The sequence below is a fragment of the Aulonocara sp. 'chitande type north' Nkhata Bay genome, linkage group LG9, assembly GCF_057382095.1.
Source record: "Aulonocara sp. 'chitande type north' Nkhata Bay isolate Kocher_YH1m ecotype deep benthic linkage group LG9, A_spYH_male_GT1.1, whole genome shotgun sequence".
Classification (NCBI taxonomy): Eukaryota; Metazoa; Chordata; class Actinopteri; order Cichliformes; family Cichlidae; genus Aulonocara; species Aulonocara sp. 'chitande type north' Nkhata Bay.
The window spans coordinates 15,743,689-15,756,154 of NC_141352.1; the positions used below are offsets into that span (position 1 = coordinate 15,743,689).

Genomic DNA, 12,466 nt, shown 5'->3' on the forward strand with positions numbered 1-12,466 from the left:
TTACCTGTCGTCAAATCCATGGTTAAAGACACGGGGACACTTTGTGTACAAAATGAGTGTTTTTTTTTTCCTACAAGGTCAAAGGCTGCTCCCCATAGAGCATCATCACCAGACACAGTGACAGCAGCTGAAAGCAGAGATACCGATGAATGACACTCCCTGTAGGGGAGCAGGGAGGGGGGAGAAATAGAAGTGGTTCTGCATAGCAGTTTTACATACTTAACTTTCTGAGATGCTTTAAAAATAGTTACTTTAAAGCTGAAAGCGCAGAATGAGTAAAAGATCGTGTAGACTTGTAATTTTCTCAACATGTTTTCATACACAAAATCACCTGCTGTTTTAAATTAAAGCACAAAGTCTGATTCCCATTAGGAATGACAGCAGAATTAATTACCCAGCTTGTCGAGCAACATGACTGGCATGTTTGTCCGCCAGCAGACTTGTGAGGATTGACTGTCGAAGCAGCGCCGGTTACTTTTCTACCCATCTCTTCCCCTTTTCTTCCTGACTAAACATCGCCTTCATCGATTCACATCATTAGCTCGCAGCTGTCTAGCCAGTGGTCTCGCTGAACCTCCTGGGAAAAGGTTCGCAACAACATGTCTTAGGCAGCGTATCTCAGGAAATATAGGAAAGGGAGCTGGAATTCAGAGCTGGGGGATGAAAATAAATAACCATGTTTCATTCTCGCCACTTAAACCGTGGCTCACTCAGAAATGCTCTCACAATCTTTTTCAAGTTGTCTGAGTGAAAAGCTAAATCTTTCCCTGATACGCAAAGTAGTATGAGTGGCATGTGGGCTTGACTCGGACTGGGAATAAAATTTATTTGATTTCCATAATTTTCCCAGCAGTGCATGTCCTACTGGGAGGCATTTCCTCTGTGAGCGAGCGCCCAAGGCTTGACGAATTTAAAGTAGATTCATTCTCTCGCCCCCTCTCGTTTCTTTTTCCCATCCTGTTACACACCTTGACAGACTGTATCCACTCGTGTACAGCTTGTTCCCATCATGAGATGCAGTCTTTATGTCTTCCAGCGTTTTACCGGCAAATAAATTCCTGCAGAGAACTGCCAAACCCTTAAAAATGATTGCCAGTTCATTTAAAACATACTTTTAAATTAAAAACAAGTTCCTGTCTCTGTCTCACACACTCAAAAAAATAAGAACTCCTCCCAAAACCAGGAAAAAAAAAGGTATCATGTTTTTTTTTTATCCACATCAGACAGTTGTGATTAAATCTGGTTTGCCAGTGTTTAGTCAACACTAGTCTGGAGGCTGAAAGATGAATTAACGGTGTCTGTGGCTCCTGCATATTTCACTGAAAAGTCTGCTGAAGAGTAATTACTGTAATTCCTTAACGGCTCACTGAAGTGTTTGGATCCGTTAAGGAACTTTATAAACAGTCACAGGACATATATGTCCCGAAAGCGCAACGAGAGAGAGATGTCTACAGAGCCGGGAGACAAATTTGCTTCATGATGCAGGATTTCTTCAAACTACCACTTTTTTATGAGTTATGTACAGAAGTCTGACAACACAAGTTTCCTCTCTGCGTTGGTGTTTTTTAACACACACACTTTGGAAGCTTTTACACTGCAGCTTTAAGTGGAAAATGGCCTTCATACTCCCACTTGGGTCGGGGTAGCTGGGCAGGGTGGGGGTTTTCTTTCTTTCTTTTTTTCTTTTTCTTTCTTTTTTCAAACCAAGGCCCCTCAAGATGTCTGACATGTTTCTGCAGGACCACAGGCCACTGGTTGGCGCACAGCAAAGGCTTGTGGTGGGCTGTTTGTCTGTGTGAAGCTGGCATAGCCTCCTGTTCCCCTGCATCTGTTCCCCATTAGCAGAGCCGAGAGTATAAAGCAGGGAGCTGACAGGAGCTGAGGACAGTCTAGTTCCTGCCTGGATCATGGGGTTTACTGTCTGGCTGTGCGTGCTGTGCCTGCAGGCGAGCCTGCTGTCACACGCCTTCGACTGCTCAGGAGCAAGCCGGGGAGAGCTGTGTGTCAGCGGACAGACCGCAGACGGACAGGTAAGAGACGCACTTCTAATGGATGTGATAGTTAGCAGAAGACAAGGGCATTCATTATGTATCAGTCATCATCTCTGCTGCCGTGACACGACCGGGGTAAGTACAGCCTGTTTGAGCCCATTAAATGCTGTTTGCTTGCTGTTAAGCGACATAATAACCAACTTTTAACGCAAATGAAACTGAAAAGAACTAAAATTATTAGGCTCGTGTAAAGTAAGCGTGCTTTAAAAGTTGGTGATACGTCTCTAATGTTGCGTTGAGGTAGATTTGATTCCAATTTTTACTATAAATTTGAACTAAAGTACAAACTAATAATACAAAGTAGCTGTTTGTAGTCTCTTTTGTAGAAATAACCCATATCTCCACTCACTGAAAGCTTTTAAAATATGTGTAGCACATTTGTTACTGTTCACCAGCATTTTCTCTTATTAAATATGAAGAAGCTTTGGATGATCTCATAAATGGAATAAATGTTTTTAAAAGTTTGCACTTTAAGTACAAGTTCCATACTTGTTTCATTTGTTTCTGCTCAGACACAGCATGATTAGTGTTTATATAATAGTTTGGCCAAAGGAAACCAGTAAGTTTGCTGGAATGTAAGTATGTCCAGTCTGGCTCCTTTAGAAAAAAAAAGGCTGCTGTGGCGATTATAGTGGCCAAATGTGTTTCGAATGGATGGAGACGTGTACAGTCTGACCCTGACCTGTGGAGACATATAATTTTTTTTTCTTCTTACAGAAACAAACTCTCATTGTAATGGTTTTTACAGCCATAATGACACTCCACCAAAAATATACCCTTCTGTGGAACAAAATTCTTCAGCTCCCCTTTTTTTGGCTTTTCATGTGGCTGCTGCCTGTTAAACTTTAACTTCGTGGTTAGCGTTTTGCTGGGGACAGTCCTCATGTTCTGTCCAAAGTAATCACCCTCATCTGGACAATGCATTTGACATCAGGAGGAGAGAGAGGGATTCTCACCCACACATGAAAGAGTCTGAGTGGGGAATTCTGTTCCGTGTGATTTAGTTTGCGCCACATATGTGCTCTTCTGCAGCAATTATTTGTAATGTAATTACAGCACACGCAATTACAGGCTTCATATGTGGTGGGAGCTAACTAATACCAGCAACAGCATCCTTTTCAGGATATATTTGCTGCATTTGGTTTAGTTTACTTGCGTTTCCCTTTTCTCACCAAAAGGCACTTGTGTTTGTAATGGAGTGGTATACACTAAATGTGTAATTTATGGGACTCGTCAGCTCATAATGTGCGCAGCAGCAGAAAACTGGATGGATTGTGGCAGGGTCTGATGAATATCCTAAACATACACACTTAAAAAACATAGCACTTTACTTTATGAGGTCATCAAGAGCCAACAGATAACAGCTGCAGCTTTATTCTGCTCAGACGTGCTGTCTTGTTTGGTGATTGGAGTGCTGAAAAATGACTTGTTTTGATGAGTTATAACATAAATTATGATGTATTGTTAGATGGGGCAGTGTGGCCTGGTTCTTCTGGGATAGGAGAGTATTTACACACTGTGAAAGTGACTGAAAATCTAATCTCATTCACAAATAATCACGCAGTCATTGTCATCAGTGGAGAGAACAACTTTTCCCAGAAGCCACAGTAACTGAACTGTACTGGAAAATGAAAAATAAAGCATGAGTGTTGACTTTCTTTTTTGTCCCCAGTCAGATGATCAGACGCAGCAGAGGGGGCTGCCCTTACCTGAAGGACTGGTATGTGCCACTTCCTCTTTACTTTCACATCTTATATCGAATTCTTTAGTTTGCTTTTGAAGGAAACCTTCTCGGAGGAGGTCTAAACACAGGGAAACTGCTTTATGGTCACAGGAAGTCCACTGCTGAAACAAGATAATGAAAAACACATAGTGGTATAAGAAACTGAGAAAGAGAAGACCAAGACTTATAGAGGGGAATTAAATGGTGTGGAAAGGGGTGGCTGTGACAGGCTCATTTTTCATGTCTCTACGCCAGAATTAGTCACTATGTTTTTGTGTGACTGACCCATTCTAGGGAAAAGTGGTATTTTTGAACATGCTGAGGGAATGTATCTAAGTTTGGCACATACAGGCAAGAATAAAACACCTTACAAAGGACATTTTTGGCCATAAGAAATCATAAGACAAAATCTTGCACAAAATCTAATAGAATAATGTATAAAGTGATAGGATTTTATAACTAAAAAGATTGAGAACTTTATTTTAACAGTAATCTTTCATGTCCATCTATTAAACTACGTCAAAAGCCTTACTACATTTATCTTCCTGTTAAAAGGGAGTTTTTCCTTCCCACTGTCACCAACTGCTTGCTCATGATAGTAGGGTTTTCTTTCTAATATTGTAGGGTTTTTACCTTACAATATAAACCACCTTGAGGCAACTGCAGTTATGAATTGGCACCGTATAAATAAAATAGAACTGAATTGAAACACGAGTTTGGACAGATATGGATATTACTGTCAGTCCACAAGTTGCAGATCTTATTTTAGAAGGCAACACATAACTGTGTTAATCAATGCAAACTGCACGACTAGATGATTGGGTTACTGATAGAAATGGTAATATGATGTAACTGTCACAGAGACATCAGGCAGTGAACCTGCGAGCTCACAAGAGCATTGCAGCATGTGCATCCCTGCAGCTTCAGATATAGAAACAAACAATAATGTATGCATATTGCAATTAACCTTCAGCTCTGAAGTGTACAGCTGTTGTGCCACAGCCAATTGTAAAATATTCCATCCCACAATGCTGAAAACAGAGGCAATCAACAAAATGTAGGTCAACAGCAATCACTGTAAGTACTTTAAATGGTATCGCGAATGATTGCGAGACAAATATTTTGCAGCTAACATAGTCATCTTTGTGTTCAGTGAAATGGAAAAAGAGGAGGAAGTATTATGCTGGAAATGATCTAGTTATTTCCACACTTGTGTAACTTTGTGGTAAATTTGTAACTGTGCTGCAGACTGTGCTGCAGGGCGATGACTCCACGAGCCTGTGCCGTTTATTCCCCAAAGTCCCAAATGGCAAACAGAAACCTGTTGTTTCTCAAAGTGCCAATCCATTTATTTGGAATTTGAGAAGCTTAATGGCAGACTTTATTTTCAGCAGATTGATGCAGGAAGTGGTTGGACCAGTAACAATAATAATGTTGCAGTTTCCTCCTTTCAATGTTGCCGCTTGACTTTAAGCCTTCTCAAAGAACAGAGGCTGGATGTGACCAGGAGCAGGATAAGGAGAAAGGGCCAGGCTCACAAACTATCCACTGCACACAAGACTTGACGCACGTTATCACACAGAGTAACAGGAGTTGTTTCCCTCTGTGGTTGTGGTTGTGACTGTCTCATCGTTGTAGGTTTTCTTCAGACGTAAGAGACAGTTGGAGCGGAGAGATCACACCCACCTGAGTCACTCCAACCTGCCCGGGGCCGTCTCTGTCAAAGGCTTCCCTAAAACTCTCATCCAGGTAAATCATTCTTGTTACTCACAAGGGAGTCAGAGGGAGAAAAAGCCTAATGCGGGGAAGGTGGTGACTGGTTCTTAGTGGCGGTGGCAGCTGCCGCATGGTCCAGAGAAGCTTTAGTCATAGTGGATCATATGTATATGCTGGGGGAAAAAGAAGAAAAGAAACCACATTTCTTACCAACTCAGTAAAAGTAAAAATGAAAGCATTTGTGTTAGACCAGTGCTTCACTGAAGAGGTGACAGCTGTGAGATGGTCACAGCAGAAGAAATGGATGTGTGCATGTATGTACTAATCCCTGTGTCCGGGGTTTCTTAGGCTGATAGGTCCCGGCGACACTTGGTTACAGCTGCAAGCAAGAAAAAGACTAAGCGTAACAAACTCCGCCCTGGCTCCTTCTCTCTCATCATCAACGAGAAAACCACCCCCGTACAGGTGAGTCTCCATGGCAACCTCTGTGCAGAGAAACAGCTGAGGCCGGATGTGCAAGCAGTCATAAGGCCACTTTATATGGTTTTATTGACTCAGATTGGTGTGCTCACCTGTATAATCTGTCCGAAATTGCTTTTTTTTTTTCATATCGGGCAATCATTCAGACGGCGGCGTTTCAGTTTTTTGAGTGTGAAGTTATAATATATGCATGAAGATGCAGAAATGACAAATTGTAAAACGCACTGTAACACCGATTTGTCTGGGATCGCTTTTTCAGTTGACCAGAGTGAGGAGACAAGTGAAGCTCGATCCAGCCAAGAGGGGGAAATCGGGTCGCTCTGGAGCTTTCTCTGTCCTCGTGAGTCATTTACAGTGTTTATTATCCTGCACGCTGCTTTAAAAATAAAACTCTGGCGTGCTGTGTTTAAACGACGTGTCCCTGTGCTCTCCAGGGGGATCCTCAGACCGATGGACAGAGCGACAGAGCCGAATGGAGCACATAAAGGACAAGAACTGGAGAACACACAAAGAAAAAAGTTTCTTGTCATTCTTGCAAAACCTAACAAGGGCCTGCGCTCAGTAGAAATGTGTCCAGATGTAACCCCAAAACGTGTGGAGAAACCGATCGCTGACATGGACAACATTCCCAGTAGAAAAACCTCTGTTCTGTTCTTCTTGTTCTAACTGTAAGCTAGCTTACATTTATCAGCTGGTCTACATTTACATGGATACTTTTATATATAGTTTTTAATTTCTAATATATTCCTGCATGTTGTTTTTTTTTTTCATCACAAAAAGATCCTATATTAATATTCTTCTTTGCCATTTTGTTGTAACCTATTTAATCACAGAATCCTTATGAAGATTGGGGTTATATTTTTGCAGAAATCTCCTCTCCTGTGTTGTTGTATCAGGTTTCAATAAAAGTTAAGAACAGACGTATGGAGTGGAGGTTTTTTAATGTTTAAGCACTTCATGCTCCACTGGAGGATTGCACACATTGCCCTTTTGTCCCCCCAGAATGACTTGTTATGTTTCTATTCAAATATGAAGGATTATTAAAAGGGGAGTATCAGGTAAGCTGAAATGCCACTAAACCTTCAATTACAGATGGCAAGTGTTACAGGTATAGTACATTGCTGGCCATGAAAAGCAGCAGGATAGACCAACAGGAACCTGAGAGACTCCATTAGCATTACAGCAACCAAGGGCAAATGTGAGAGAGAGAGAGAGAGAGAGAGAGTAAGAAAAAAAATCCAAATGTAGTCCACGCCATCTGTTTCAGGAGTCAGACTTTTTTTTCTATTTTAATATCTTGTGTCATTTTTAATTCATTTGGCCATGAATGGAAACACATTATGGTCTAAACCATAAATTCAGTTTGAGTGTTTCTGCAGGACGCTGACGTAAAAATATGCACAAATTCACATCTTTTGTGGGCTGCTCCGTATTTTGGTAGATCAGATTTAACAAACACCTGCGTCACTACAGTGAGGAAAGCTATACGGGAATGACTTAATCGATGAATGAGGGGCTGAAAATCAAAGAAATAAAAATGAAATATGTACAGAGAAAATCCCAACTAGGAGGAAATCTGATGGAGAAAACAAGCCATGCAATCTAAGTGAATAGAGTGACTCATCCTCCTCTCGTTTACTGATCAAAGCCCACAGCTCATGACGTAGATACACGGTGCTTACACTCTTTTTTTATGGTTTTATAGACCCATACAGAGGCAAACAACAAAAAAAAATGCTATTTATTCACTTGGAATTTTCCCCAAAGCACATAAATGGCACTAGAAATGCTTCAGCAGCTCGCTCTGGCAAAATATAGACACGCATAAGGCCTGGAGCCGGTCGTTCAGTCACTGGATAACCTGAATTAGCTGGTTGTGAGGGGCCTCTGTGTCGTTTTCGTCACAACCCACAGCAGCATGGCATCCTGATTTCTCCGAAACACTGATGCAAATTAAGACCAATATCTGATTAATCCCATTTCAGAGCAACAAGACAGACACAGCCCGAGCCGACTCCTCTGTAAACACACAAGCACATAGATTTCTGTGACAGCTGCCAGCAGGATATCATTTGACAGACTGTACCCTTGAGCTAATGCATCCTGGGAACTCCTTATTGATGACCTGATAGAACAAGGGGGAAAAAAGTGTTCTCACTATCACCAGACACGGATGCTTTGAAAATAGATTTCAGCTTTATAAAGTCATTTTGTCTTAATGATATAAATGTTAGTTTGAGGGTGAGTCCACACACTATGCGTCATCGTGTGTGGCCAACACAAAGAGATCCTCGTAGATGTGTTTTAGTCATTCGTTGCGGTGGTGACACTGATGTGTGCGGTGTTGTTTCCACTCTGCTTTGGCTGCAGTCATCCCTTTGAGAACAAAGCTAATGTTAATCACGGCTAAAAAAGTTACACAGAAGCACTGAATCTATAGAACTGTGGTGAGAAAGCAGAGCCACATGCGAGATTTTCCCATAAAAGCTCAGTCATGTTCATGCATGTAGTTTGTGGCTTGCAGTCAACATCTTCAATTTCTGGAAACCACTACGTAAGTATTAGTTTCTTGTTGATGAGTGCATCTCTTCCCAAACAACATGCAATGGGGCAAACACAGTCAAAAGCAAGTTCTGTGAGAGTCTGTCCTTAAGAAAGTTAGGCTGATTTTCATAACAGTATCAACTTCTGTTTTGTTTTATTTAAAGAATTAGGATAGTTTTCATTTTCAATCATACACTATATTGACGAAAGTATTTGCTCATCTGCCTTCACACAAATATAAATGTGAGTAACATCCCATTCTTAATCCTTACGGTTCAACTCCTCTTGGAAAGCTTTCCACAGATTTAGAAGTGAGTTCATGGGAATTTTTGACAGTTCTTCCAGAAGTGCATCTGTGAGGTCAGACACTGATGATGAATGAGAAGGCCTTGCTCACAGTCTCCACTCTAATTCATCCCAAGGTGTTCTATAAGGTTGAGGTTGGGACCCTGTGAAGGCCAGTCAAGGTGTTCCCCACCAAATTTGTGTATCCATGTCTCTATCAACCTCGCTTTGTGCACTGGAGCACAATCATGTTGGAACAGGAAGAGGCCATCCCCGAATTGTTCCCACAAAGTTGGGAGCAGGAAATGATCCAAAATGTCCTGGTATGATGAAGCATTAAGACAAGATGTGGATTATATATATATATATCAAGACCCAGACCCAGCGTTTTGAGTATGTAAAAAAAAAAAACACCCAGCACGCCCCTGCGGGCGGTTTATCCTTCAAGCTCGGGTCCTCTACCAGAGGCCTGGGAGCTTGAGGGTCCTGCGCAGTATCTTAGCTGTTCCCAGGACTGCGCTCTTCTGGACAGAGATCTCCGATGTTGTTCCCGGGATCTGCTGGAGCCACTCGCCTATCTTGGGAGTCACCGCACCTAGTGCTCCGATTACCACAGGGACCACCGTTACCTTCACCCTCCACATCCTCTCGAGCTCTTCTCTGAGCCCTTGGTATTTCTCCAGCTTCTCGTGTTCCTTCTTCCTGATATTGCTGTCATTCGGAACCGCTACATCGATCACTACGGCCGTCTTCTTCTGTTTGTCTACCACCACTATGTCCGGTTGGTTCGCCACCACCATTTTGTCCGTCTGTATCTGGAAGTCCCACAGGATCTTAGCTCGGTCATTCTCCACCACCCTTGGGGGCATCTCCCATTTTGACCTCGGGACTTCCAGGTTATACTCCGCACAGATGTTCCTGTACACTATGCCGGCCACTTGGTTATGGCGTTCCATGTATGCCTTGCCTGCTAGCATCTTGCACCCTGCTGTTATGTGCTGGATTGTCTATATATATATATATATATATATATATATATATATATATATATATATATATATAGGTGGCTGACAACGGAGCAGTTGTCAGCCACCTCCTGTACATGGATGACATCAAGCTGTATGCCAAGAGTGAACGAGACATCGATTCACTGATCCACACTACCAGGCTATACAGCAATGACATTGGAATGTCGTTTGGACTGGAGAAGTGTAGTCGGATGGTAACAAAGAGAGGGAAGGTAGTCAGAACTGAGGGGATTGAACTACCAGAAGGCAACATTGCAGACATAGAGGACAGTTACAAGTACCTGGGGATCCCGCAGGCGAATGGGAACCATGAAGAGGCCGCTAGAAAAGCTGCAACCACCAAGTACCTGCAGAGGGTCAGGCAAGTCCTGAGGAGTCAGCTGAATGGTAAGAACAAGATCCGGGCCATCAACACGTACGCCCTGCCCGTGATCAGGTACCCTGCTGGGGTAATAGGCTGGCCAAAGGAGGAGATAGAAGCCACTGACATAAAGACAAGAAAGCTCCTTACCATGCATGGAGGGTTTCACCCCAAGTCCAGCACCCTGAGGCTGTACGCTAAGCGGAAGGAAGGGGGCCGGGGACTGGTGAGTGTCTGCACCACAGTCCAGGATGAGACAACGAACATCCAAGAATACATTGGGAAGATGGCCCCAACTGACCGAGTGCTCAGTGAATACCTCAGGCAGCAGAAACCCAAGAAAGAGGAGGGAGACGAGGAACCATCATGGAAGGACAGGCCCCTGCACGGTATGTACCACCGGCAGATAGAGGAGGTGGCTGATATCCAGAAATCCTACCAGTGGCTGGACAAAGCTGGACTGAAAGACAGCACAGAGGCACTAATCATGGCAGCACAAGAACAAGCTCTGAGCACAAGATCCATAGAGGCTGGGGTCTATCACACCAGGCAAGACCCCAGGTGCAGGCTGTGTAAAGATGCCCCAGAGACAATCCAGCACATAACAGCAGGGTGCAAGATGCTAGCAGGCAAGGCATACATGGAACGCCATAACCAAGTGGCCGGCATAGTGTACAGGAACATCTGTGCGGAGTATAACCTGGAAGTCCCGAGGTCAAAATGGGAGATGCCCCCAAGGGTGGTGGAGAATGACCGAGCTAAGATCCTGTGGGACTTCCAGATACAGACGGACAAAATGGTGGTGGCGAACCAACCGGACATAGTGGTGGTAGACAAACAGAAGAAGACGGCCGTAGTGATCGATGTAGCGGTTCCGAATGACAGCAATATCAGGAAGAAGGAACACGAGAAGCTGGAGAAATACCAAGGGCTCAGAGAAGAGCTCGAGAGGATGTGGAGGGTGAAGGTAACGGTGGTCCCCGTGGTAATCGGAGCACTAGGTGCGGTGACTCCCAAGCTAGGCGAGTGGCTCCAGCAGATCCCGGGAACAACATCGGAGATCTCTGTCCAGAAGAGCGCAGTCCTGGGAACAGCTAAGATACTGCGCAGGACCCTCAAGCTCCCAGGCCTCTGGTAGAGGACCCGAGCTTGAAGGATAAACCGCCCGCAGGGGCGTGCTGGGTGTTTTTTTTAATTTATATATATATATATATATATATATATATATATATATATATATATATATATATATATATATACATACATACATACATACATGCATACATACATACATACATAAATACTGAAAACGCTGGGTCAAAAGACCCAGGATCGTGACAATCTGAGGGCCACATAAAATTTGAAGGTCTGTAGCGATTGGCTCTGGAGAAAGTTGGCTAACGTTTGCTGACCCCGATTTTACGTGGGCTATCACTTCTTGGCTTACTTACAGTTGCTTCCACTTTGTTATAATACCATTAACAGCTGACAGTGGAACATGCAATAGAGTGGAAATTTCATGACTGGGCTTGTTGCACAGGTGGCATCCTATCACGGTACCAAGCTGGACTTCACTGAGCTCCTAAGAGCAATCCATTTCTTTACAAATGTTTGTAGAAGCTGTCTGCATGCATTGGTACTTGATTTTATACACCTGTGGCCATGGGGATGATTGGAACAGCTGAATTCAATGACTGGTATGGGTGAGTGAATACTTCTGACAGTATAGTGTATACATTTTGGTAATAACAAACTTATAATCCCAAATCTGGGAGTGAAAGAACAACAAATTTAGATAATAAGACACCAGAAGCAATTCAGATATGCCTGCTGTTGTTGCGCTCATATTTCCACCAATTAGAGAAAAAAAATCTATTACATCTAAGCAGGAGCATCCCAGAATGATGAATAGACATATCAGTAGCACTCCTCAGAGAGCTCTTTTTTGGCATGATGACAGCACAGACTTCAACTGCAAAGACAATATCTGTTTAATGTAATTAGGTTCCACAGACATCAGATGGGCTTTTTTGCCACTTTTTTTTTCGCACTCTTTTATGTTTGTCTGTGTTTGTCTGTTGTTTTCTTCCCGCTCTTGCTTTGGCACATCTACCCTTTCTTGCTCACCCACTCAAAGCCAGGTCATTCCTTGAGTTTTCTTTTTTTCCCCTTTTTTTCCAGTGCTCTCTTTAGCCTGGAATGAGAAAGCATGCAAACTCTACCCTCTATTTGTGAGGCAACACTGCTAACCACACAGTCACCATAGTGTCCATGTGGA

General features: G+C 43.1%; 1 protein-coding gene across 1 annotated transcript; it reads left to right on the plus strand.

Annotated features, from left to right (window-relative positions):
- The first annotated feature begins 1,699 nt into the window (after positions 1-1,699).
- On the plus strand, positions 1,700-6,890 carry LOC147321883 (uncharacterized). Its single transcript, XM_086306079.1, has 6 exons — positions 1,700-2,030; positions 3,724-3,771; positions 5,413-5,523; positions 5,839-5,955; positions 6,230-6,310; positions 6,405-6,890. Exons 1-6 carry the CDS (start codon positions 1,908-1,910, stop codon positions 6,453-6,455), a joined length of 531 nt encoding a protein of 176 aa, XP_086162205.1. The 5' UTR covers positions 1,700-1,907; the 3' UTR covers positions 6,456-6,890.
- Positions 6,891-12,466: the final 5,576 nt, after the last annotated feature.